Raw genomic sequence first — 27,467 nt, forward strand, 5'->3', positions numbered from 1 at the left:
TATAAAGCTCCAAAAAGTGATTTTTGGTGTTTCAAGAATGAGGAAGAGATTCTCTCCTAATCTAATTGAACGGATTTTGGTCATGCATTTTTCACATGTACATTATAGAGAAACGCAACATACTAAATTCTGCATTTTAATTCTCCACAAAGCATGCTTAGCTGCTAGCAACAATATCCAAACACTATAAGCAGTATTTGAAGCAAAAATATACACTAGAAATCCACAGCAGGTCCATCTGCACTGAAAGAGGAAGCTAACCTTAACTGGAGCCCTTCATTTAAATAATTTTTTCATTTGGTTTGTATAGTGATCGTGTATATTTATAGGCAACCAAAGCGGCCAATTTGTGCAGAGCAACGTCCCACAAACAGCCATGAAGTGAATGATCAATTTTATCCGGGGGATTTTGGCAAGAAGCCTGGGAGAAACTCTCCTCTCTTTTTGAATCCTTAACATCCACCGAAACTTGGTTTAACACATCATGCAAAGGACGGTACCTCCAACAACTTAGTACTTCCTCACAGGTGCTTTGAATTGTCAGCCTAGATCATGTGAGTATGAAGTGTCAGTGTGGGATTGAAACCCACAACCTTGTGATTCAGAGGCAATAACAACAAATTACATTTGTATAAGAGTGCACCTAACTGAGCCAGACTGACACACAATTGATTTGTGTGATGGATGGTGGAAGCCCCTTACACTAGACAGACAAAGAAAGTCAAGAGAAAAAAATTGTTTAGATGTTTCTCTATAAAATCAACATTCACACAATTGGAATGCTTTGAGGGGTGAACTTTCAAGCATTGCGCTCCTTTGACATTTGGCAGGCATTATAATTAATAATAATAATAATACTTGCATTTGATAAAGTGCCTTATCACATCTTCGAGACGTCTCAAAGTGTTTCACAGAATATACTTTAAAGTGATTTGACTATATTTTGTGGGCGACACATTAAGTAAATTGTACTGGTGATACTTCCATCAAAATTTATAAAAGCTACCAATGAATACAGAGTATTCCTTTTATTTGACGTCTAGCCTACAACGAGAATAAAACGTGGACCCTTTTGGAATCCATTACTTGGTCTATGCCAAGTTCTGGAACTTGCTGCGGAGTTAGCGAGTGCTCACAAAATCACAAGTTTGGTCTGAATGAAGAAGGCCCTTCAGTCCATCTGATTTTATCCTTCCAGGACACCCACCCTACCATCCCCCATTATTGCACCAAGCTGCTTTTTAAATAAGTCCAGTGTCCTAGCCTCTACCTGGCAACCTTTTCCGTTGGTGATTAGCCTCTGTAAAAGAAAAACTCTTGGTATCAGTTCTGAAATTGCCCTTTACAACTCTAAACCTACGTTTACTGACTTGATGTTGCCTAAAGTGTTCAGGAAGTTTACTTTTTCAATCCCATTGAATTTAATACAGTATCACTGGCAAAAACAAGTGGAAGCAAGTTAAAAAAAATATTCCACCAGTGAAAATAATTTGGAGTACGCCATTTAACACATATTATTTCACATTGTATCCTGTTTTATGCCATACCAGTAGGGAGCACATGTATACCTCAAAACCTTTTAAAACTACATTGTTTTAAGAGGTGGGCAAAATAATATTCCTTGAATTTGAAAAAACACCTCATCACGTCAACAAAATGGCTCAAAACACTTCACAGGACTCACTGTAAACCATCACTATACAGCAATGTCCCATAAACAGCCATGAAATGAATAACCAATATTTTAATCTGGAAAATTAAACAGGCAGATTGGATCTCAGATTAATGACAAAGCAGTGCTCCCACAACAAGGGGTGTCATCCTAGATTAGGAGTTCAAACTCCCAATTTGGAGCTTAAACCCACAACCTTCTGATTCAGACGAGATGCCTAACAACTGAGCCAGGCCTACAAAGAATGAGATTCTTAGGTCAATGCTGATTCAACAACCTGCTTAAGAAGGAAATATTTACATCTTGGAATTGCTAATTTCAGTTGACCAGCCACAACTACGTGCAGGGCAGAGGGAATGTTGGTTGACAAGTTAGATCCTGTAGCTTACAGGTTAGAGCACTCATCTCGCAAGTGAGCGACCTGGGTTTGATTCCCGGCCAGGGCGAAACATTGGCCAAGATTCTTTACTCCACGTGCCTCTGTTTGCCAAGCAGTAAGTAGGAACCCGGTTGTTAGTCGATTGGTGAATCACTTTTCTGGGGGCAATAATTCCTTCAAAAAAAATTATTTGGGCACTCAATCCATAACTGCTTGTGGAACATGCTGTGCGCAATTGGCTGCCGCGTTTCAATTCACTTTACAGTATATTCTGTGAAGCGCTTGGAGACTTCTTGAAGACGTGATAAGACGCTATATCAAATCAAGGATTATTATTATGTTTAAGTAAATGTATATGAATCCGCAATCCCAGGGCGAGCTTCTCCACAATTACTGAAGAATGAGAACTTCTGAAATCATAATTGGAGTCAGCTGCTGCCACAAAACAGCTTCAAAGGCAATTCCTTCCACTCCCCAACTAAAGACATAGGAATGGGCACTGTACATTCATAACATCACAAGATCAGTTTGGATGAAAAAGGCCTTCACCTCATTTGATCTCATCCTTCCAGAACTTTTTTTAAAATGTGTCCAATGTCCTGGCCTGAACCATCCCTTTCTGAACCTGTTCCAATAGTGAATTATACCTCCAGGTAAAGTTATAACATTATTTCAGTGCACTGTTTGCTGTGGCGCTGCTCTCAGTGTGCATTGCTACAGGAAGGCACAAACAGAACCTCATTTCTTTTATCCCTGCAATAGAGAAAAAAGAAATGAGAAGTGTGTTCCGAGCTCCTCTGATGCATATACTGGCCAACCAAGAGTTACATGATCTATGGCACATGAACATCATCTCTCGGCAGTCTGGTTCCTGAGCCATGCGAGTCCACACACTCAAAGGCACAGTTGATGACTGACCAGACATCAGTCTCATCAGCAGTACTTGGAAGGCCAGACCGGTCAATGAGGGCATGAATTCTTTCTGCCAGGCTCCCAGAAACCCTGCAATCCAAATCTTAATTTATAGGGTGGCCCTAGCTGGACAAGCAATGGAAAACTATGAGGTGTTAGCTGATTGAACTCCAGCAGTTTCCCATCACATATTCTTGGTATCCCCAAGCCTTGGCTTTCGCCAACCTGCACCCAAAACTCTCCACAACTCTTTTAGCGGGGACCATCTCTCCAGTGAGAGTGTGTGCATTCCATTCCAGACACAGAGACATTTCCATGTGTAAGTGTATACACATGTGGAACACAATCTCATTTAAGCACTCTGAGACCCTGTCCTGCGTGGAGGGCGCTATTTAAGTGCAAGTTGTTGTTTGGATATTCTTAAGCATAGTGCTGGGTTTTACATTGTAAGACATTCAGTTGACAAAGCAAAAATATAGTGGTTAGGTTAGTTGACACACAGAAAAACTAGGGAGAGATTGATGAGATAATTTTTGGTACGGTTTAGGGAAGGTAGGGAAGAAGAGAACAGCTTATGAAGAGGGTACATATGCTCTGAACCCTGGAATTGTCTTTTAGCCTAAACAACAACTTACATTTATTTATACAGGGCTTTCATGCCAGGAGGAAGTCTCAAAGTTCTTCAAACAAACAATTAGATAAAGCACAATGCTGAAAGCGCAGACATGAATCATAGGATGTAAAGGAAGGGGATTTTCTTGTAGATCTCAATTAAAGGTTTCTGTGCCATTCAAGTGTCCAGCCCAGAGAAATGTCAAGGCGTTCAACACTTCATGCCCGACTTGTAGTAAGCTGGGGCAGGGTGGTGGTGGGGAGAAAAGAGGAGAATGCTTTTTATACCTCTTCCAAAAGAGCAACTTTGGCAACACAACACTAAGTTTGTGCATCGAGAACACCCTACGGCATACAGGAGAGTAGTGTGATTGAACGCTGGGAAAGTAGGGAACAAGCTAGTTCCCTGCCCTCAGTGAGATTTCCGAGCTGTCCCAATTTTGTTGAATACTGTATTCTACATTTCCTTTCCTGTAGTAACTAGTGCCGCATCATCTATCATCATTATAACCATAGTTACCTTGCATTGAACCCACACTACTAAATTACAAAACGGCTGGGCCTGATGAATTTGTCACACTTCAATGAATATCGAGTTTTGATAGTACTTATTTTTGTTGCTTGAAAGTCCTGCCCTCGTTGATTAAATTGCATTTACGTAAATCATCAGAGCATATGACGGAAATGCCAAGCAGACACAGTGCCTTTATCCACACACTGATCTTTAAACATTAAAAAAAATTCTGATGGAAATTTGCAACTGCAACTTGCCAAGCAAAGTGCTGCAACAAGGGGAAGACTATTCTTCAAGCTTGGAATTGAAAAAGATATAGCCTCCATACTGAAGGATAGTTTCCTTTTATAATGTTAGGTTATCCATCATCTCACCTCCTCCTCCCTCTAACATCCAATCACCAACAATGTTAAAACATGGCACAATGTCTCTTTCATTCAGTGGAGTGGAAGAACATTAAGAGCTTCCTTTAGTTTTAAAATTCCCAAGGTTTCTTCTTAATTCAGAGGAGATTACATAATACAGAGTGGTAAATCTGCTATCTTTCAGCGTGAACTGCACCACACTTGATTAATGATCTTTACCTCTTATTCCCATCCTGGGTGTAGTTAGCTCATGTACTCCTCTTCCTCACCCATCCCATGGAACAGTACAAGCAATGGCTTGGACTCACTTTGAGCTTTCAATGTCATATCAACAACAAAAAAATTACATTTGTAAAGCGCCTTTCAAGGCGGGAGGACGTCCCAAGGCGCTGGACAGACAGAGTTATGGACCCTAGGTGAGGGTGGGGGAGGGGGGGGAAGCAGGGTGATCGAAAGTAGTTGAAGAGGAGGGTCTTGAGATGGGACTTGAAGGTGGCAAGGGAGGGGGCGAGGCAGAGGAAATGCGGGATAGAGTTCCAGAAGGTGGGAGCAGAGTGACAGATGCCCTACCCGCCGATAGTAGGCTGAGCGAGGCCGGGGACGTGAAGCAGGCCGGAGCGAGTAGGATGGTAGGGGGTTAGGAGGTCGCAGAGGCAGGGGGGCGCAAGACCATGGAGGGCTGTGAAGGTGAGGACCAGGATCTTGAACTGTATCCTCTGTGTGATGGGAAGCCAGTGGAGTTGGGCAAGGATGGGGTGATAGGGTCACAGAGCCTGGTGCGGGAGACGACATGGGGTGCAGAGTTCTGAATGATCTGCTGCCTATGGAGGGAGGAGTTGGGGAGGCTGACAAGCAATGAGTTTGCATAGAAAGCCTCAATGTAATGAAAGCATGTTTGAGAGTTTCTGCGGTCTGTGGTGTGAATCAGTGGCGGAGTCGGGTGATGTTGCGGAGGTGGGGGAAGGCAGAGCAAGTCATGGCACAGATGTGGGGCAGCAAGGATAGTTGAGGGTTAAACAAGATGCCAAGGTTCCGGACTGGCTTAGTACAGTGGAGTGTGCAACCATGGATGGTGATGCTGTCAGCGCCTGAGGTGAGGAGGCCCTGACGGGAGCCAATCAGGAGAACCTCGGTCTTGTTGACGGTCGACTGAAGAAAATTAGCTCTCATCCAGGACTTCATGTCCAATAGACATTCTGTCAGGATAACAGTGGTCCTGGAGTCAAGGGTGGAGGCAGAGAGCTATAGTTGGGTATCATCCACATAATTGTGGAAGTTGACCCCATGTCTGCAGATGATGTCACCAAGAGGGTGCATGTACAAGTTGAAGAGGAGAGGACCAAGTACAGAATCTTGTCCTTCCAAACGGAGTTGATAAATAAAAATTCCACATGCCCATGTGCATGTATACTCCTGCCAGCCACTCTTCTAGAGAAACATCACCAGCCACAAAGCCAGTCAGGGATGCTCTGTGCAGCCCAACGATAATAATAAGCCATGCATTTGATATAGCGCAAACTATTGATAATACGCAAAACAATTAAACCCTATTACAAAACCGTACTCTGAGGGAAGGCTGGAGAATGCCAAGGGTTTGTAGACCCAAGCCAGGAGCTACCAACTTGGAGCTGCCCTCCTTAGGCTGGTCAACAGGATTCTCTCAGAGACATGTATTCTGTGTTCCCGCATGCAATTGTGGTTCTGATATACCACTGATATAGGGCCTTATCATGTATTCAAGATGTCTCAAAGTGCTTCACAGAATATACTGTAAAGTGAATTGACCGTATATCTTGTGAGTGAAATGCAGCAGCCAATAGCGCACAGCAGTGTCCCACAAACAGTTGTGGATTGAAGTGCCCAATTTATTATTAATATTTTTTTGAAGGGATTATTACCCCCAGAAAAACAATTCACCGATCAACTAACTACCGGGTTCATAAACTATATATTATAAAATCGGGATAAAGAGAAAAAAAATTTAAGACTTCAGACGCACACTATTCAAAAACAAAGTTCCACCCATAACACTTCGATGCGTCCATTAGTACCAGCAATTTCCTCTCTTGTGTCATGATCTATAAACAAAGTATATTTACATTCCCACAAAGCCTGTCCCATATAATTTGCCTATAAAGATACAATCATACCACTTTACAACATATTCTGTGACGTGCTTTAAGACATCTTGATGAGATAAGGCACTATCAAATGCAAAGTTTACTATTGTATTATAACTCCATATGAGCACCAAACGTGGACAGCTTGGTTTCTGTCCCCATATCTATACGATTTGTCAATAGTATCATAGTATCAATAGCGACAGCCCAGGGCCACCTAACTCCTTCCACACCAATCCAACTCCATTGCTTCCCATGAATTTGTCAATTTTAAATCCTCTTGAGAAGTTTCCATCCCCCACCCCCATCCCAACCCATTCCATGCCTTCCAACCTTGTGGCATAAGCTGTTGTGTGGCACAGAATAAAAAGTGTTGCTAAATCTAAATGCACAATGTCCATCAAGTTCCCTTATCCACTCCACATTTTTTCTTGAAAGAATGCTTCAAATTAAACTGCACAAAAACATGTAAACTTTTTTGTTACATTTGTTTTTTTGTTACTTTTGACATGTTACATTTTATATTGCATTTGACAAAGTGGTAAAAGACAAGCTTTAAAGCAAAGCAGCCGCTTGAGTGTTTCCAAAAATAAATAAAATAATAATAATCATCCGTGCATTTGATATAGTACCTTATCACGCCTTTGAGGCGTCTTTGAGGCATTTCACAAAGTATACTGTAAAGTGAATTGACTATATTTTGTGGGGCTGTAAATCTACTGGCCAAACAATTATTCTACTGTTTTGTTTACGAGGAACATGATTCTTCTCCAACAGTGAAATGGAAAGGCAAGTTGAAGACATTCAATACAGAATTAGAGAGAGAAAAAAATCTGCTATCCACAGTGCTTTCATATCCACAATGGGGCCGATCCCAATTAGGGCAAACGTGGTGCAATCTATTGTGGAAGAATCTTTGTACTAAACCAGTCTTGGAATTGTTGCAGGTTCTGTATCCAAACTCAGAAGTAAATCATTCAAGAAGTCTTCAACAGATTCTCAATGTTTCCATTCCGCTTTTCAGATTTTTTTTACTGTACACAAAGAAATGAAAGTCAAAAAAAACTACTGTAAAGTACAGAGCCCTTGAAAAGCATCCTGTAATCACAGTGGAATGAACAAAGGGAAGTTAACTGACAGGAAACTCAGAGAGGTTTAACTCGATCGCACCAAAGCTTTGATTGTTTAGAATACGTTTTTGAAAACAACGGCTGATCTGCAGAGTGGGAGTTCTCCTCTACCATCAGCAGACAACTTTGGCAGCAGTCAGTCAGTCTACTTTGTATTTTCTGATCAGATCCACAACCAAATTTGCAGGCAAAAGCACAAGGGGTTGTGAACAATAGGCCTAAACAGAGCCGCTTCCCAAATGTAACATAAAGCTACATGAAAGGGTTTGTTCCACCGCGTAGCCAACACTTCCCCACATCCCATTGTTCATTTCCTCCTCTGCAACTGCTAATACCAAGAGTCAAACATGTGCCGACCTATTCACTTCCAATTTTCTCAGGGTTACAGAATTTAAAACACCAATGAGTTTCACTAAACACTAATCCAGGAGGGATCACAATAAATTGAACTGGAAAATCAAAACAAAAAAAGTATTGACACTTGCAGATGAATCTAAATTGGTGGCGGGGGAGAAGAAAGAAAAATGATTTGGCTAATCTGCAGGTTGGATGTTTTGCTTGTTTCAAAACAGTTGAAACAAGTTTCTCCCTTCTAATGTTGGTGACCAGGACTCAACACTTCCTACTGTACCTCAGACATAGCCTCATCTCAGACCTGCTCTCTGTGGGTTCAGATCTTCAACATCTTATTGGTGAGCATTGGGGCATTGGGAACACTGCACAGTGCTTTCTTTACACCATCCAATATTTGAAGCACAAACTTTGATGAGAAAGTGCAGGCGAGGCGACTTGAAGTATACTTTAAAAACAATTAGGTGACCTCAGCTGGGGCAGCAGGTGGGGCGCCAAACTTGCCCCAGCGGATGTTAAGCAACGACCGGATCAGCTTCGGGCGGATCACTCCCATGGTCCAATTACCTGACTGTATGTACAGGCAACTCTCAAACATCAACAGCCATTTGGGTAAGATACCATGTCGTAGCCCAGAAGAAAAAAAGAGTCAAATCTACCATACAAATAGGACAAAATTGGCATCCAACCAAATACTGCATAATTCCTCTTCACATCTGCAAACATAAGATAAGAGCCAAGTCGTTCACTTCCAACAGGGTTACAGGATTTAAGCCTAGCATGTCATTATGTAATTCAAGTTCCTCGGAGGACACATCTGCTTACCTAATTCCAGGGAGTATTAGGTGCAGGTTGGCAAAAGCCAAGACTTGGAGTTCTCAGACTGCATGTTGGGCTACTTTTGGGAGTTTAACCAGATAAAAGTGCATAACTTGCCATTGATATCGCTGTCTGGCAAGCTTCCCACTGCTTGTCTAGTAATTGGGGCTTTTGTCCACTGCCCACTGACACTGTTCCCACCCCTTTAAAAATAGTCATCATCACTCCTATCCTTAAAAACCCCTCCCTAGACCCATTCCTGCTCTCAAACTACCCATCAGCTGCCTCAGCCCTTCCGTCTACTACTCCCTCCCCATCTCACCCTAGCCCTTACCCATCCCTCCCTCCACCCCTTCGAACCTGTCTCCCATTCCTTTCCCATCACCACTATAAACCGCATGAAACCGACCACCTGCACCCTCGACCCCATCCTTACAACAACAACAACAACAAGATTCCATTTATAGAGCGCCTTTCACGTCAGGAGGACGTCCCAAGGCACTGCACAGTTGGGTCATGACCCGAGCAGGGGGGAAATGGTCAGGGTGAGGGGAGGGAAGGGAGGGAGAGAGGAGGGGGGAAATGGTCAGGGTGAGGGGAGGGAAGGGAGGGAGCGAGGAGGGGAAGAGAGTCGAGAGGGGAGCTGAAGGCTCGGTCAAAGAGAAAGGTTTTGAGACCGGCCTTGAAGGAGGAAAGGGAGGAAGCGGCGAAGGCACTGGGGGATGGAGTTCCAGAGCCTGGGGCTGAGAGGCTGAAGGCCCGACCACCGATGGTAGGGCGGTTGGGGCGGGGGACGTGGAGCAGACCGGAGCCAGAGGAACGGAGGGTACGGGCAGGTAGGTAGGGGGATAGTAGGTTGGAGAGGTAGGAGGGAGCAAGGCCGTGAATGGCCTTGTAGGTGAGGATGAGGATCTTGAAATCAATCCTCTGGGGGATGGGGAGCCAGTGGAGGCGAGCGAGGGTGGGAGTGATGTGGTCCCGAAGCCTGGTGCGGGACAGTACACGAGCTGCAGAGTTCTGAATGACCTGCAGCTTGTGGAGGGAGGTGGCGGGAAGGCCGGCGAGGAGAGAGTTCCCATAGTCCAGCCTTGAGGTGACAAAGGCGTGAACCAGGGTTTCAGCAGCGTGAGGGGTGAGGTAGTGCCGTAATCTGGCGATGTTCCGGAGGTGATGGAAGGCGGTGCCAGTTGTGGTGCGGATGTGAGGGAGAAAGGACAGCTCAGGGTCGAACAAAACGCCGAGGTTCCTGACTGGCTTTGAGAGGTGGAGAGTGCAGCCTTGGATGCTGATGGTGTCAGCGCCTGAGGTGCGGAGGCGCTGACGTGAGCCAATCAGGAGGGCCTCGGTTTTTCGCACGTTGAGCTGAAGAAAGTTGTCTCTCGTCCAGGACTCGATGTCGGACAGGCAGCTGTCAGGACATCGGTGGTCGTGGAGTTGAGAGTAGAGGAGGAAAGGTAGAGTTGGGTGTCATCCGCATACATGTGGAAGTTAACCCATGTCTGCGGATGATGTCACCGAGGGGGAGCATATAGAGGGTGAAGAGGAGGGGACCGAGGACAGAGCCCTGAGGGACACCACATGAGACAGTACGGGGGGTGGAGGAGAAGCCATTCGTCGAGACAAAGTGAAGACGGTGAGAAAGGTACGACCTAAACCATTCAAGGACAGTGCCTTGAAGGTTGAGGTGGGAGGACAAGCGGTGGAGTAGGATAGCGTGGTCGACCGTATCGAATGCTGCCGATAGGTCGAGGAGGACGAGGAGACAGAGGGAGCCCTGGTCACAGATGGTCAGGATATCATTGGTGACCTTGACCAGGGCAGTTTCTGTGCTATGGGCAGCACGGAAACCTGACTGAAGGGGTTCGAAAAGAGAATGGGTGGAAAGGAAAGAGCGCAGTTGGGAGGCGACAACTCTTTCCAAGACCTTGGAGAGAAAGGGGAGGTTGGAGATGGGCCGGTAGCTTGATAGCTGCGACGCATCAAGGGAGGGTTGGCGGGGGGGACGGAGGAGTCGGGTTGTGGTGGAAAACAGTAGCCTGGGGTTGTTCTTCGCCTCCAGGATTATCCTGGAGTAGAAGGACGACTTGGCCGAGGCTAGAGTGGAGCGGTAAATTTTGAGGAGGTCCAGCCAGATTTGTCGGTGGACCATTAGGCCAGATTTGACACAGGTGCGTTCAGCGGCCCGCACCTGGCTTTTCAGTGAGCGGAGGTGGGTGGTGTACCAGGGGGAGGAGCGGGAGTAGGAGACAGTGCGGGAAGTGATGGGGGCAAGAGTATCGAGTGTGGAGGAGAGGGTATTGTGGAGGAGGGAGAGAGGAGAAGAGGGTTCGGTGAGGGTTGAAGGCCAGAGGGAGAGGAGTTCAGAGGACTCCAAGGCATCGGTTAGGGATTGTGGGGGAAACTTCATCCAAGGGCGGTAGAAGATGGTGGTGGGTCTGGTGGAGGTGGGGAGGGGGGTGGAGGTGGTGAAGGAGATGAAGTAGTGGTCAGAGATGGCCTTGTCGGTAATAGTGACATCCGAGACACCCCTCTCCTTACCTCCCAGCTCCACTTCCTTGCACCTCTACTCACAGACCTCATAAATCTCTCCCTGTAAACTGGTACCGTTCGCACCCCTTTAAAAAACGCCGTCATCACTGTTATGCTTAAAAAATCCTCCCTGGACCCATCTTTACTCTCAAACTACCGCCCCCATTTCCAACCTCGCTTTCCTCTCCACGGTCCTGGAATGAATCGTTGCTTCCCAGCTTCACTCCTTCCACTCCCGCCACTTCCTTCACGAACCCCTCCAATCAGGTTTCCATACTACCCACAGCATAGAAAAACCCCCTGGTCAAAGTGACAAATGACTTTCTGTCCATCTGCGACCAGGGCTCCCTCTGCCTCTTCGTCCTCCTTGACCTCGACACCGTTTACCACTCTATCCTCATCCACCGCCTCTCCTCTCACCTCAGCCTTCACAGTCCTGTTCGTGAATGGTTCAGATCGTGCCTCTCACACCACCTCCACTTCATCTCCACAAACGGTTTCTCCTCTAGCCCCCGCACCATCTTGTGCGGTGTTCCTCAGGGTTCTGTCCTTGGTCCCTTCCTCTTCAATATCTATATGCTCCCTCTTGGTGATATCATCTGCAGACATGGGGTCAACTTCCACATGTATGCAGACAACATCCAACTGTACCTCTCTGCCTCCACCCTCGACTCCAGGACCACTGCTGTCCTGACAGAATGTCTGTCAGACATGAAGTCCTGGATGAGAGCTAACCTTCTTCAGCTGAACATCGACAAGACTGAGGCCCTCCTGATTTGCTCCTGTCAGCGCCTCCTCACCTCAGGGGCTGACAGCATCACCATCCATGGATGCACACTCCACCTTGCTAAGCCAGTCCGGAACCGATCTGCCTTCGCCCACCTCTGCAACATCGCCCGGCTCCGCCATTTTCTCACACCGCAGGCCGCCGAAGCCCTAATACACGCATTCATAACATTGACTATGCAAACTCATTGCTTGTCAGCCTCCCTAACTCCTCCCTCCATAGGCTGCAGATCATCCAGAACTCTGCAGCCCATGACCTCTCCCGCACCAGGCTTCGTGACCCTATCACCCCATCCTTGCCCGACTCACTCAGAGGATACAGTTCAAGATCCCGATCCTCACCTTCTAACCCCCACTCCTTCCACTTAGCGGCCTCAGCCTGCTTCACATCCCCCACCTCACCCACCCCACCATTCTGCCACTCTGCCCCCACCCTTGGGAACTCCATCCTGCAGTCCCTGCACCTCGCCCCTCCCTTGCCTCCTTCAAGATCCATCTCAAGACCCTCCTCTTCAACCGTGCTTTTGATCACCCTGCTTCACCCCATGCCCTTCACCCTCCCCAATCCCAACCCCCAACTGGGGTCCAAAACACTGACTGTCCAGCACCTTCAGACGTCCTCCCGACGTGAAAGGCGCTATACAAATGTAATTTTGTTGTTGTTTTGCTTGAAAGACTATCAGGAGCCAAGTGGGAAGAATAATAGCCCCAAGTGACTGCTACCTACTTCCTTTCAAGAGGGATAAGCTCCATGAGTTAAATGTCAACTCTTATACGGATCTTGGAGTTGGAATACACATTTTGAATAAAATCCCAAATTTGTCCACGTATTCTCATGGCTTCAAGCTTCATCATGAGGCACTAGGTCAGGGTTGTTGAAATCTATGAATGCAAAGTAAATGAGTTTCCATAGAGTCTTAACACAATATTCTGTGAACTAATATAGAGCTACAACCTGCCCCACAGACCCCTCATGGGAACGGAATCCTTGTTCCTTTTTGATTAAACCACAAGTCGCCAATGCATCCAAATGCAGTGACTATTCATACACAGCACCACTTTAAGAGCCATTGAAATCAGTGAGATTCCTCGGCAGTTCTCAATCTCTATCTGCGTGTGGATACACACATAAATGTTGGGCAAGTTTCCTTCCTCCACACTCCTCGGTTTACCTAGCCATAAGTAGGAACCCAGTTGTTAGTCGATTGGCGGAACACTTTTTCAAGGGTAATAATTCCTTCAAAAAAATAATAATAATAAATTGGTCACTTTAATCCACATCTGTTTGTGGGATACTGCTGGGCGCAGTTGGCTGCCTCATTTCGCCCACAAGATGCAGTCAATTCACTTTACAGTATATTCTGTGAAGCGCATTGAGACGTCTTGAAGAAGTGATAAGGCATTATATCAAATGCAAGGATTATTATTGGAACCACAATTGCATGCTGGAACACAGAATATGTGCCTCTGAGAGAAGTCTGTTGACCAGCCTTAGGAGGGCAGCTCCAAGTTGGTGGTTCCTGGCATGGATCAACAAACCCTTGGCATTCTCCAGCCCTCCCTCAGAATATGGTTTTATAATACGGTTTCATTGTTTTGCATATTATCAATAGTTTACACATTGCACCTTCTCAAAAATGCAACATTCAGGGGGCTGCATGGAGCAAAACTGGTGTAACGACATAACATACACCTGTATGCCACTCAGAAGGAGAAAAAGAAATAGATGGAGTGACACTCCAAAACACACTACGTACCAGGTTATAAAGGAAACCCTGACAAAAGCACGCAAATTCACAAAATGAATCATTCTAAGATCTTGAACATGCTAGGGAACTCAGAATGTTACATGTCCTAGCGAACAAAAAAGAAAGCCTATGCCGACTAAATCAGTAGAAAAAGGAAGCATACAAAAGCACAATATTGGTAACTGATTAACATCAAGTAACCGAGCAACTATCAAACCACAGAAGAGAACCTTGTAAACTATATCTGGCTCCAAATATCAGGTTAAACCTTCAACCCATTTAGAATGTACAACAACAAACTGTACTATTCGGATATTTTTAAGTCAGTTTTTAGTTCAAAATGTAAATTACTCAGGATTTTCTGTAATATTCTAATATCAGTGTGGAACTGAATGTCAAACATGCTCTAACCTATAGACACGGCAATGTTTCTCATCATGTTTATCAGCAAATTTGGCCAAACAAATCTTGAAATTCTGCATTTCAAGATTCTTTCAAAACTGTATCATCCATAGTGTTTACAAGAAGCACGCAGCTAATTGTGGGATGACAAGGGCAAATCAAGTTGCAGAGATCTGGCTGTATCCCATGTAAGATTAGAGCTAAATAGACTTTACCAGAGTATAGAATTCATGGAAGGTCTGGGGAATGTTTAAAAGAAGGGGGAGAGGAGAACTAATCAACGGGAAAGGATACAATACGATGGTGGAGTATTTTGCAAAACACCTGACCTCAAAACTTGGAGGACTGCATTTAAATGCAAACCAAAGAAGGTTGGAAGAAGAAAACGTAATCACGAGAGCTTAAATTGCACATAGATTGGGAGAAGAATGACACCTGAAGTAGAGAAGGAAACATATATACTGAACTGAGTTCAGGATATTTCTCTAAAACAGTAGGTCCTCAAATCAGCAGGGGAGCAGCTGATACTTAATTCTGTAATGAGTAAACCAGAAATAGTTAGCAATCTGGTGGTAAGAGAGCACCTTGGGAATAGAGACCGTAAGATTAAATTCAACATCAGACTTGAAAGGGAAAAAGTAGGTTCATAATCTAAGCCTTTGAACTTAATAAGGGCAAATTTGAAGAGCCGAGGAAGGAATTGACGTACACTAAAAAATTGTAAGTTGGCCGATAAACTGACAAATAGTGGAATCTATTCAACAAACAGGTTAGTGGATTATCAAATTACACCCCTGAAATAAATATATAGAAAATGTATTAATCTCTCAATGCTCTCTGGATTTGGAAGTACTGCCCATGGATTGGAAGGTAGCAAACGCAACGCCGTTACTTAAGAAGTGAGGAAGGAATAAACCAAGGCCAGTGAGTTAGGGAAAGAGAAATGTAGCACTTTGGTAAATATGGGAAACTCGGCATGGTTTTTGAAAAGTAGGTCATGTCCAACCACCAAAGAGATAAAACTTTCATAAGCACTAGGATTGAGGATCTATGGATGTAAATTACATAGAGTTTTAGAATACATTTGAAATGGATTATTATTGACAAGGTGCCACATTGTCCTACTGACATGAAGTATAAATGTAAATTTGTATTGTGAACTAAAATTAAAATTCACAGAATCAGAAAGTTTATCGTGCCAAAGGATTCAGCCCATCAAATCTATGTTGTTGCTACTTATCCAATGGAGTCTTCAACTCTTATGCCATTCCCCTGCGCTATCCCCATTCTGTTTAATATAACAGGGACGTCTTCCCGACGTGAAAGGTGCTACATAAATACAATCTGTTGTTGTTATTACAACTTTTCCTCGAGTTTTGATACATTTCCCTCTTAAATGCTACTGTGGCCTTAGCCTCGATAACCATATTATAACAATGTCTTCATAAAAACATTTCTTACAATTTTTTTTCCCGTCTGGTAACAACCTTCAATTTATACTCTCTTGTTGCCAATTACAAATCAACGCAAGCAGTCTCTCTCACTTTCAATTTTTCAATCAAATCCTAGTGACGTGGATAGGAAATTGTTTGTAAGGTAAGAGATATTTTCTGATTGACTTGACAATGACCAGTGCTCTCCCACAGGGAATGCTGAGCTTTTTATTCTGTATATTAATGAACTGTGGATATAGGAGTAGACGACAGACGAGCAGGATTGTGTTTTGGTAAAAGGGGATAGGCAATTGGAAGAGGAAAAAGCTACCAGCACAAGTGGTGAAACAACTATGAGAATTTCTTCAGAAATAAACTAGATAAGCTCTCGGAAATTGAAAGGTTATAAAAAAAGCGATAGATGTGACAAAGGGATCTTTTAGGAACATGGATACACGAACAGTGAACTTCTAACTGAAACCACTACTACGTTACTATATGCCAAGTTACTGTAAATGACACTCAGCTGAAATTAGAGAGCAGGAAAATTCAGAGATAAATAGATTAAATGAGTGGTTGGCGACAATGGGAAATGGAATCAAACGTAGCAAAGTATGTGTGATTTTGAACTTTAAATATAGGAATGGCAGATGGGAATACTTTACGAATGAAGCACTGGGAATGGGGATAAATGAAGCAAGTGTTTTCGGGGCTGCTGGCGTTCAGTTGTTAAAAGCACTTTACTGAAAGAAATCTAATTGTCGAAAGGAGTTATGGGTTTTGACACGAGGTCTAGATTTTAAAAACAAGGAAATACTACTGCAGCCATACAGACTACAAATCCAACTTCATTTAAAATGCTCAATTTAGTTGGCGCAGTTTAGGAAGGATATACTGGCATGAGTGACCAAATTGTTACTTGGGATGAAGGGACTTAACTGCCTGATGAATTTAAAATAATAAAGGGAATTGACATGGTAGACAGAGTGACAATTCCTTTGAGTGGGGATACCCTGAATGACGGAACATAATCGTAAAATTAAAGTCAAGCCAGTTAAATGCAATCAGTGAAACCAGGAAACATTTCTTCACACAAAGCATTGCAAGAAATATAAAATGTACTGAAAATATACTGTCCCAGATGCCAGAAATGCAATCAAATGCTAGATTTAAAAGGGAGAATTATCCGATTCCAGTCCCTTTATTTCTCAACTTAAAAAAAAGCACTCACAAACCACTTCACTGGGAAACTGAAAACTGAATATTCACATATTGTCATGTCTTTCTCACCCCAGAGTAATCTAAGTATTTCGGCAGCTCTCTTGATGTCACACACCATCACTTTTAAAGTTTTAATCGAAGATGTTAAAGTCACCATCAAAACTGTCTCAAGATTTTAATAATTTCTGCTAATTTGAAAGAGGGGGAAATAATTGCAAAAAAACAAAGCATTTAAGCAATCAGCCATGAAAAGGTTGCACCAATAGTAAAAGTATTTTTGAAATTAGAATTTTTAGTGGCATTCGGTGCCCATTTGAGCCGTCTCAACAAGGTGACAAGGTGCTATATAAAAAGCAAGGATTATTATTAGGAAGAAATAGAATCCTATGCACAAAATCCCTCTATTACACCAACAATATGCATAGCCGTAATCTCAAAGGATCACCCTCCCCTGACCAAAAACAAGACCTGAGCCTATTTCGCTCATCTTTTCAGACCTCACCTCTATGCTTAGTCAACACAGGCCTGCTTTATGTTAAAAATTCAGACGCTAGAAAATGGGAAACCCAATTGTTTTGGGCAGCTTTAATTGTTTCACAACCAGCTGAGCCTCAATTGCAATTCCAATATGTTAAAGGAATGTGAAAGTCTTCAGAAGATCTGAAAAGCTACAAATATAAGTGATTTTACAACTTCAACGAATATAAACGCATTTTCTTTGGAAGCATCTCGGAAAGAGAGCAGCTCGGAAAACGACCATCTCAGAAAACATTGTCACCAAAGTATAAATGTGTCTTACCTAATCTAAGTTCTCCAAAATTTCCACACCCTATCTTTTTCCCAACTCTGAAGTTGGGTCCAACCATTAAAACGCCAGAATTGTGGGCACTTCGTCCACCGCTCCTTGGCACTCTGGACCTTTCCTCTATTTTGTCTTTATCTTTCGTTTTCTCCATAATGAGTCCCTGCTTGTGGCAATTCTCTGTGTATACGCGGTTGTTCAGTTTCAGACCGTATAGTTCCAGAGCGGAAGCATTATCTGGAGCAAATTCAGCACAGCAGCTACAGTTGTTGAGTCACAGGCGTTTAGCAGAGTTTTCAAAAAACATTTGTTTCATCCCATTCGTAAAAGCTTCTTCGGTAGCGACAACAATAATGAACAAACACCACCATTTGTACAAGCTGGTCGAACCACGTTACGTGCCTTCAATTGACGAAGTTCTAAAAAAGAAAAAAAAAGTCCGTTAAAACAACTCACAGCCGGCATATTGGGCTCTGAACGCGCAAGTCAAATGTATTTACTGTGGGGGCATGCCGATGTTGTACAAAACCTTTACCAACAGCACGTAGAGTACGATTCACCACTCACAAGAGCTCAGAAAGAGACTTAATGAATTTGTCACAGGTCAAAGCTAACAAGTCAGTCAACTTGGCCTCATGGAGAGCAAAGCATTCCACATGTTCGTGTTCAGTAAGAATACCTAGTTGTACAATACGAGTAACTAGTGATTTCGGCAAAGCATTGAAGAAGGATAAACAAACTATTCTCCACAAAGTGTGAACCAATCACTTATTCATCTTAAAGACAAATGGAGGTTCTAAATTGGATAATGATATCCATTGATTAATATAATCATTGCTCTTTCAAATTTGTTGCACTAAGCATCCAGTGTAAAATCCACAAATTACAATCTCTCATGAATGTATCCTGAATAAGACTAACAGTCCAGTATGGAAAATATTAATAGAGGCTCCTCTGATGGGTCAGTGAGTAAATACAGTGCATTGTTTGCTATAGTGGAATACAGATCAGGAGGTTCAAACTTTGATCCCTGTCCAGTCAGCCAATCTCAACTGGCCACACCAATGACATGACCATAAACCCTAGTGCCCCCATTATGGTAGGGGAGGTAGAGGATGCCACAGTTTCTTCTTCCTATTGTTTTTCAGTTATCCCAAGGCAAAGTGCCCCTCCCGCCCCCCCCCCCCCCCCCCCCCATTATGAACGGGCTGCCAAACATCGAATGATCAAGACTCTCATATAAAGAAATATCACTTTGAGGAAGATATCAAAGCAATAGCAATCCCACTGAATCACATCCTCTCTCATCCTGCTCTGAGTCACCAGCCTTCAGGAGAAAAAATTGGAAAAATCAGCGCATTTTAATTTTAAACTATAAATTTTGGGTAACCACGGCAAATACACATCACCCACACATTGACTGCTTTCAATCGAAACCAGAAGACAGAAAATTAAAAAATGGATGCTTGTAATAAGCAAAAACGCCTCATTAATGCTTTCTGGACAACACAGCACAAACATACAAATTGGAGGGGTGGGCTCCCGTTATAAATAGCAAGTGCCCATCCCTCCGATTTGTGTTTGCAACAACTCCCGCCACCTCCTTCACAATTCAGATTAGCAACACCCACGCCTCCCCAATAAATTTTGGATTTAATCTCACACGAACCCCTTGTACATTGCAACAGCAAAGCATCCCATGTACAGCAGGGCAAGAACCCTTCCCTGAAACACAAGCCTTTCCCTTCCTTCACAATATCAATTGGTGGACCTTTCAGAACTTGGGACGACCAAATCAGGCTCCACATATCTTCTTCCATTAAAGTGCCATAAATTCAAGTCTACTAAAGAATAGACTGAACTTGATTTGCCCATCATCCACCGTAGGCATCATACAAAGGAGAGCCTTTATCTTCTTCTCTGGACTACATTCAAACCTAGGTCTCCAGATGGTAAAGTTTTCTCGCTGCATTACAAATGCACCACCAAGAAGCAACCACCTCTGAACATGCAAAAAAAAAACTGCAAAACATTTCACAAGATTATAAATCAATTTCCAACAATGCAAAACACTTAGCACATTCTAATGGCTCCAAGACCCACACCTCACCCCCAAGAAAAAGTTAAATATCTTATATGGGATCCATCCGGTGAAAAGAGAACACACAGAACATACAGTGCATAACTAATTATGGGTGGAGGGGAAAAGGATGGCTATGCTGTTGGAACTTTTTGTGCTAAATATGGATATTCATCTCAAGATTAAGTAGGACAATAGCAAGTGCCCACTAACAGAATTTTTTTCTAACAGTTTACACTTTTCCCCCCAAATACTAGGCCATTTCAATAGCATGATTTTTGATGAGATTAAAAGGGACATTTAAGAGCACAATCCACTGAAAAAATAGCTAAAGTTCTTTGTGGAAATGCTATACTCTGCAGTACCACAGGTAGCGAACCACAATGGTCATTTTTAATTGAGATTCCAGTAACTGGAGCTTCACCGGGAGACTCACTACAGTATTAAACTGGGCCGATTTATATATGACTAATAAAACAATATGCCATGTATTCCTTATTTGTTCCTGGTGCAACAGTCTGGAAACTTGTGAAAATATTATTGAGGGGAAAAAAGAAACAGCCTCACTCCCTATTATCAAGTATTTCTCCTTTCTATCTTCCCCCCCAAATTCTATACAATTAAGACCAATATTAATTGTACATATCAATAGAATATTGCATCAATACAAGAGATTGTACTGATTGTATAATCATCAATATTATATTGAATGTTGATGTCATGGTAAAAAATATCAGCTGGCTTTGGCTTTCTACTCGATCGGTGGCCGTGCTTTCAGCCATTAAAATCTCAACTCTCTGCTTCACTCCCTTTGCCTTGCCCCCTCCTTGCCAGCCCTGAAGAGCCTCCTCTTGGACAATGATCCAGTGATGCCTCTCCTCTCTGCCGAGCTCAGCTTCAGGCCGCGCCACTGTTAAGTGCTCCGAGATACTACCCGCATAAAGGGTATAATTATAAACGCAAGTTGTTGGTTTTGTAAACATGCTAACGCTTCCAACTACGGTTCTACGCCATCTTCTCTTGATATGTAGCAGAAGAGCTGGAATTCTCTTGACTACCAGTGATTTAAGATATCCCTCATTTCCAAATATAGACTGGAGATTTCGATAGGTCTGGTTTCTGTATTGTGCAGAGAACCAGTGAGTATTGACAATCAGCTACTATATTGAACACCTGGAGCAGATGGAAAAATTAAACACAAAAAAGGCCTCAAAATTGCTAAAACTGAGTCCGGGTCTGTGGAAGTGCTAAGTAGATGATCAATAGGAGAAGACATGCAGCTAACATCTCCAAAGACGCAGGCACACACGCACACACCTGACCCACCTAATCTGTGCATTTGGAGATATACAGGCACTTTGGAGAAATATGCTCAATGCCCTTTCTAGTGTTTTACTGAGCCAATAAACATACAGGTTCAATTACAACTGTACACAGATTTACTAATAGTGATAGATACTGATGCTCAAAATTATCTGTGTTCCTGAACTTGGAGAATGATAAAATAGTGTGTGGACCCGATTCATTGCACATATGTGCGTTGGCCGGAGCACAGGACGTGACACTGGCAGCAGCCCAATGATCCACAAGTCTCCACTCTGACTTCCAGCGGGCTAAAAATGGCCAGTTTACAGATTATAAGGCTACCACTGACAATACTTGAAAGATGAAAAAGCTGATGAAAAAGCCTGTGGTCATTGTTGTAGCTCACACACCGGTTGACAAGACCACTTGAGAGAGGAAGCAAAGGACTAGAACACCCAATGAATCCTCCCTCAGTATGAATGAACACCCTCAGGAAAGACGGGGAAACCCTGGGTAAAGAAAGAACAGGGTCACAAGTCTATAGCCAATTGGTTCATTCAAAAAAGAGTGATCCAGACACTTGACTTGGTAAGTAAAGGGATTAAGGGAAATGGAATTAGAGTTGCCATCAACATAATGTTTGAGAAGTCTCAAAAGGCCTAATGGCCTATTCCCATTTCTATGTTCCTTAAAATAAATGTATTAGAAAAAGCCTGAACAAAAACCAAGAGTGTACAATAACAACAACAACTTGCACTTATATAGCGTCCTCCATACAGGGTAGCGTCTCAGAGCGCTTAGCAGTGGTGGAGCCTGACTCCGAGCCGGGGGGAGGGAGGTGGCCATAAGCATGGTCAAAGAAGAAAGTTTTCAACAACAACAAGAAGATTACATTTGTATAACATCTTTCACATCGGGAGGACGTCCCAAGGCGCTGGAAAATGGACTTGAAAATGGGGAGAGAAGAGCAAGGCAGAGGGATTGAGGGAGAGCGTTCCAGAATTTCAGGGCATAGTGGCTGAAAGCGCGACCTTCGATGGTAGGGCAGAGGGTGCGAGGGATGAGCAGGAGGCCGGTGCCAGTCGAGCAGAGGCGCCGCGCCGTTGGTGGATTGGGGAGTGAGGAGATTGGAGAGGCAGGGAAGTGCCAGAATGAAAGGATTCATTACGAGTGTAAGCCTCAATGCGAAGTTAAGTTAAAAGTACCTACACATACATGCACCCAATAGGTCATTAAATATTGATATTTTATCATTGATAAAAGATCACATTGATTTTTTGTTACAATCTTCCGTCCAATCTGAAAGTTATATATGCCTTTACATGTTGCAATACAACCAGCCCATTTCACCTTTATTTAGCACACAATTGAAAACTGTTGTGTAACAGCCCAGCCCAAAATTGTCATTAATAATATTAATCATTGCATTTAATATACTGCCTCATGACTTCAAGACATTTCAAAGCGCTTCACAGGATACACTGTAATACACTGTAAAGTGTATATTTTGTGGGTGAAATGCGACAGTTTGCCCACAGTAATGTCCCACAAACATTACATGCAGTGAGTAACCAAATTTAGTTGGGGGATTTGTTGGTCAGGACACCGGGAGAAACTCCCTCCTTTTTTCAAATAGTGCATGGGATCTTTAACGCCCACCTGAATAGGCTCACGAGACCTCGTTTTGACGTCTTATCCAAAGGACAGCACCTCCTACAATGCAACACACCCCCAGCACTGTGTTTGAGTATCAGCTATAACTTGGCTTTATAAAGCACCCTTCATCTCAGAGCACTTAAGACAGCCCCAAAGTGACCCACAAACTTCCTGTCGACTGTTGAATTATCGCAGGTGACCACTGCCACAATTTAGCCCACTGTAAACATCCACAAGGTGAACGTCCCTTTCATCTGGTTTTGGGGGTGGGGAAGATTGGCAACCAGCGCACCAGGCATGTAACCCGTCTCTTACCAGTAGCGCAGTGGGATCTTTAACCTCTGCAACTCTCCTCACCCCAAAAAGGCACAGACAAATGGTGGGGGAGGTGGGGTGTGGAGCGCCTTTTAAGGCCCTAAACACAAGATATTTACCAATAGCCAAGTTTAGAACAGTTTGCTTAGATAGGACAGCATCTTGGCTCAAACACACGGGGCAATAGGTGGTAAACACAAACAAGTATTCTCCAGAGTTTCTTGCTGCCACCATTCCTACAAAGATGGATGGTAAGATCTGGGCCATTCTCATTAACTCAGGAGCTTGTCACTTCCTCAGCTTCACACTGGGGAAACTGTATAAAGTCTGGAAGAAAAAAAGTGGGGAGGAGAGTAAATAAGTGACATTAACAACTCTCCCACTCACACAGAAATGAGAGATGTTAACTGTAACTCCATGACAAGTCACTAAAGTAGCAAGATATTTTTGAATTGCCCTCAATTTGATTACTTGCTGAATGAACTAATTGAAGCAAAACCAGATGCTGAGCACTCAAAACAGCATAACTGTGGAAAATGATAGAACCTTAGTTCTCAAATAATAATCCTTGCATTTGATATAGCTTTTCACGTCTTCTAGACGTCTCAAAGCGCTTCACAGAATATACAGTAAAGTAAATTGACTGTATATTTGTGGGCGAAACGCAGCAGCCAATTGTGCACAGCAGTGTCCCACAAACAGTCGTGGATTGAAAATGACCAACATTATTGTTTTGGTATGGACACTATACTGTTACAGCACCCTTGGATCTCATTTGTTTTAAAAAATGCAAAATCACGAAACATAAGTGCACAAATATATGAACCAAAATAACACACTGCTCATGGTATTTCCTGTAATCGGCTGGATTGTGCAGTGTACAATGGACAGGCTGAAGATCAATTGTTGAAGATCAATTATTAATGCTATAAAAATGACAGCAAGGTCATTCAGCCCGCTGAGACAAAAGCTGCCTCTTGTTCATCCACTGGAGAGCTCGACTCTTCCTTGCTCTTTCCCCATTCCGTATTTGTCCTTCAAATATTTTTCCCTTTCAAATGTCTATCCATGTCCCTTTTAAATGTTGACACAGCCTGTATTCTGACACGCTCTCTGCAAAAATACGTTTCTTCTAACTGCCTCCCTCTCCCAGTGACAATCCTAATGTTGTCCCGTTGTGTCTCCCCCTCCTTCACCATCGTCGTCCCCCGTTCTCCTCCCCCCCCCCCCCCCTTCTCTCTTATTGCCTTGGATGATTTCTGAAATAGTCATGCATTAGGCTCCTGAAATCCTACAAATTATCACAAGATCCACATGAGCCTTTTAAATTACGTTTGCCCACAAAAATATACAGTCAATTCACTTTACAGTATATTCTGTGAAGTGCTTTGAGATGTCTCAAAGATGCAATATAACGCAATATAATATTATTACCCTCTCTCACACCAATGTACTATCCTGGTTGCAAGTAATTAAGCTACAACATGCATTGTAATATAATTGTTATTGTAAATGCATAACATACACTCAACTCTACACTGAGCTCAACAACTGTCATGGGATCACATCAGAAAATAAACTTTATCCTAAGAAGAAAGCCACAGTTTTCCAAAAGAGTAAGGCTCCACAGAATAAAGGTTCTTGAAAAAAAATGAATGACAAGATATAACAAACGTAAAAACTAAAGCTAACATTTGTTGTATATCTATGTAGAGTCCTGTAGCTCAGTAGTTAGAGCACTCGCCTTGCAAGCGAGACCGGGCTCGATTCCAGACAGGGCGAAATGTTGGTCAAATTTCCTTACTCCACACGTCTGTTTACCTAGCAGTAAGTAGGAACCCGGTTGTTAGTCAATTGGCAGATTGCTTTTCCGGGGTAATAATTCCTTCAAAAAAAATAAATTGGTCACTTCAATCCATGACTGTTTGTGCCACACTGCTGCTTCTGCATTTCGCTCACAAGATATACAATCAATTCACTTTACAGTATAGTCTGTGAAGCTCTCTGAGACGTCTCGAAGACGTGATAAGGCGCTATAATCAAATGCAAGGATTATTATTATTATCTAAAGCACAAAAGGTTTACAAAATAAAACAGGCCTCCAGAAAAACTACAGCGTATTTTATAAAAAATAATCAATACATGGGAGTGATAACATGTCAGTAAATCTTCCTCAGTTTATAACATCATCTGAATCCGTCGATCGGATTTCTGGCTCCTAAACACTTGCAACTATCAGTTAGTCTTCATATCATCTGTGATTGAAAAAGAATGTTCCACTGTCGTTCACAAAATGGGTTTGTGTTCCATGTGCCAGACAGACCTAACTTACCAGCAACTCACTTGTTGAATAGCATAAATCATATTTCACAGCTGGTGAGGCTTCCTTCCATATGTGTGCAGCTCTATACTTTCACAACTCAAGAGGACTTGTGTTGGGAAGCCAGTTCTAGAGCAACTTTCAAGCAAAGACAATACATCCATTACATCAAACCAAGCGAATGACAGAAAAGGGCATTTTTAGCCAGTCCTTGCTAAAGGACTCACGTTACACTATGCAATCCTGTAACGTGCAGCAAAATCTGCACTGCAATATCCTTCCAACCAAATGCACTCAATCGCATCGCTTATTAATTTTTTTTTCGGTTGATTTATAAAGATTACAAAAATCACAGGCTCGAGCCACATCGTGTTGCAATCGAGAAAGGGTAGCGTCATGGCACAGTAAAACCGAATCATCTGGAGACGAGGTCACTCGTTCTGTGAGCGGAGCGTTAACTATAGTCGTACCTTCGCCGTGGGCAACGTTACAGCAAAAAAAAATCAGCTGAAAGGAAGGAAGCACTGCACAGTCGGAGCAGATTCACAGCCACTAAGTCAACAGATAGATGGACAGCATAGATGGAGGGAAAGATAGAACAGAGAGAGCGCGATAGAACAGAGAGAAAGATAGAATAGATAGAGAGACCGATATCTGGGGAAGAACCAGCGCCTTATCTTTGCATTAATACGACATCTCCGGCTTCAGACATGACAGAGACCCACACAAAAAAAAATCAGAATAATTACAACACAAACACGTATAAACTGCACATTACCCCTCAACAGCCCCCTTTAATTAACACGGTCATGTCAACAGACAAGGAAGCGGATAACCAAATGTAACCCATTTTTGTTTGTTGCTGTTGTTGTTGGGTGGGGGGGGGGGAACCACACATTTATTTTGAAAGAAAAAAAGGAGGAAAAAAAAGTTCTACGTTGCCAGGGTTTTGAATAAGTTCCCGGCATTTGTTGTTCAGACTTAGAGGCATTGCAACTTGAGAAAATCAGAATATTTTCTCCCAAACTGCCACCGAGGCTCGACTGGCTCCCAACTCGGGTGTCAGGACAAAATCAATTCAATAACCTTCTCCTCCTCCTCCTCCTCTCCCACGACTAAAGCCTGGGATTCAACTGGGACACAGATATATAATCTGCTCCCAAATTCCTTACACAAACTGCAACCTCCCCCCCCACCCCACACACAACCCCCACACCCCACCCCACACACACCCAACACCCCCCCCAAAACCCACACAGACACCCCCCCCACCCACACACACACCCCCCCCCACCCACACACACCCAACACCCCACACACACACCCAACACCCCCCACACACACCCAACACCCCCCCACACACACCCAACACCCCCCACACACACACCACCCACACACAACCCCCACACCACAACACCCCCCCACACACACAACCCACAACACCCACACACACAACACCCCCCACACACACCCCACATCACTCCCCACAACACCCCAGACACACCCAACACCCCCCCACACACACACACACCCCACAACACCCCCACACACACACACTGTAACCAGAGTGCAACCAGACGGGGAGGGAGAGGGGGAGGGAGAGAGGGAAGAAAAAAGAGGGAGAGAGAGGGGGGAGAAGGGGTGGTTTTGGGGTTTATTATTCTAACCAGTTTCCCGGACATGTGGCTGTGAAACCCAACGCCCAGCCTGAGCGTGTGCAGACGAGGAGAAGCTGAATGGCCCACAGACCTGAGTGATCTCACCGACTGCTGCTGCTGCTCGTTGAAGAACATACAAGTGAATGAGTGAGTGAGGGAGGGAGGGAGGCAGTGAGACAGACTGGCAGGGAGGGAGGGAGGGAGGGAGAGAGACTGGCAGGGAGGGAGGGAGGCAGGCAGACTGGCAGGGAGGGAGGCAGGCAGGGAGGGAGGGAGGGCGCTGTGGGCGAACGAGCAGCCCTGGCCGTTCACGGAGAGAGAGAGAGGGAGGGAGGTGA

At 43.7% G+C, this 27,467-nt stretch overlaps 1 protein-coding gene across 9 annotated transcripts in view; it reads right to left on the minus strand.

Annotated features, from left to right (window-relative positions):
- Nucleotides 1-27,467, minus strand: part of LOC103182354 (casein kinase I) — a 165,958-nt gene that overhangs the window by 126,454 nt on the left and 12,037 nt on the right. For 8 of the 9 annotated variants that reach the window (XM_007899347.2, XM_007899345.2, XM_007899349.2 and 5 more), the window contains exons 1-2: nucleotides 27,221-27,250; nucleotides 17,793-18,214 (exon numbers count right to left, since the gene is read on the minus strand). In XM_007899347.2, coding sequence (XP_007897538.1) covers nucleotides 17,793-17,949 — 157 coding nt within the window. In that variant the 5' untranslated portion in view covers nucleotides 17,950-18,214; nucleotides 27,221-27,250. Of the gene's footprint in view, nucleotides 1-17,792; nucleotides 18,215-27,220; nucleotides 27,251-27,467 lie in introns of those variants that run through there. The other variant, XM_042333787.1, reaches the window with a different exon arrangement.

The sequence above is a fragment of the Callorhinchus milii genome, unplaced genomic scaffold (assembly GCF_018977255.1).
Source record: "Callorhinchus milii isolate IMCB2004 unplaced genomic scaffold, IMCB_Cmil_1.0 Scaffold1, whole genome shotgun sequence".
In the NCBI taxonomy this organism is placed as follows: Eukaryota; Metazoa; Chordata; class Chondrichthyes; order Chimaeriformes; family Callorhinchidae; genus Callorhinchus; species Callorhinchus milii.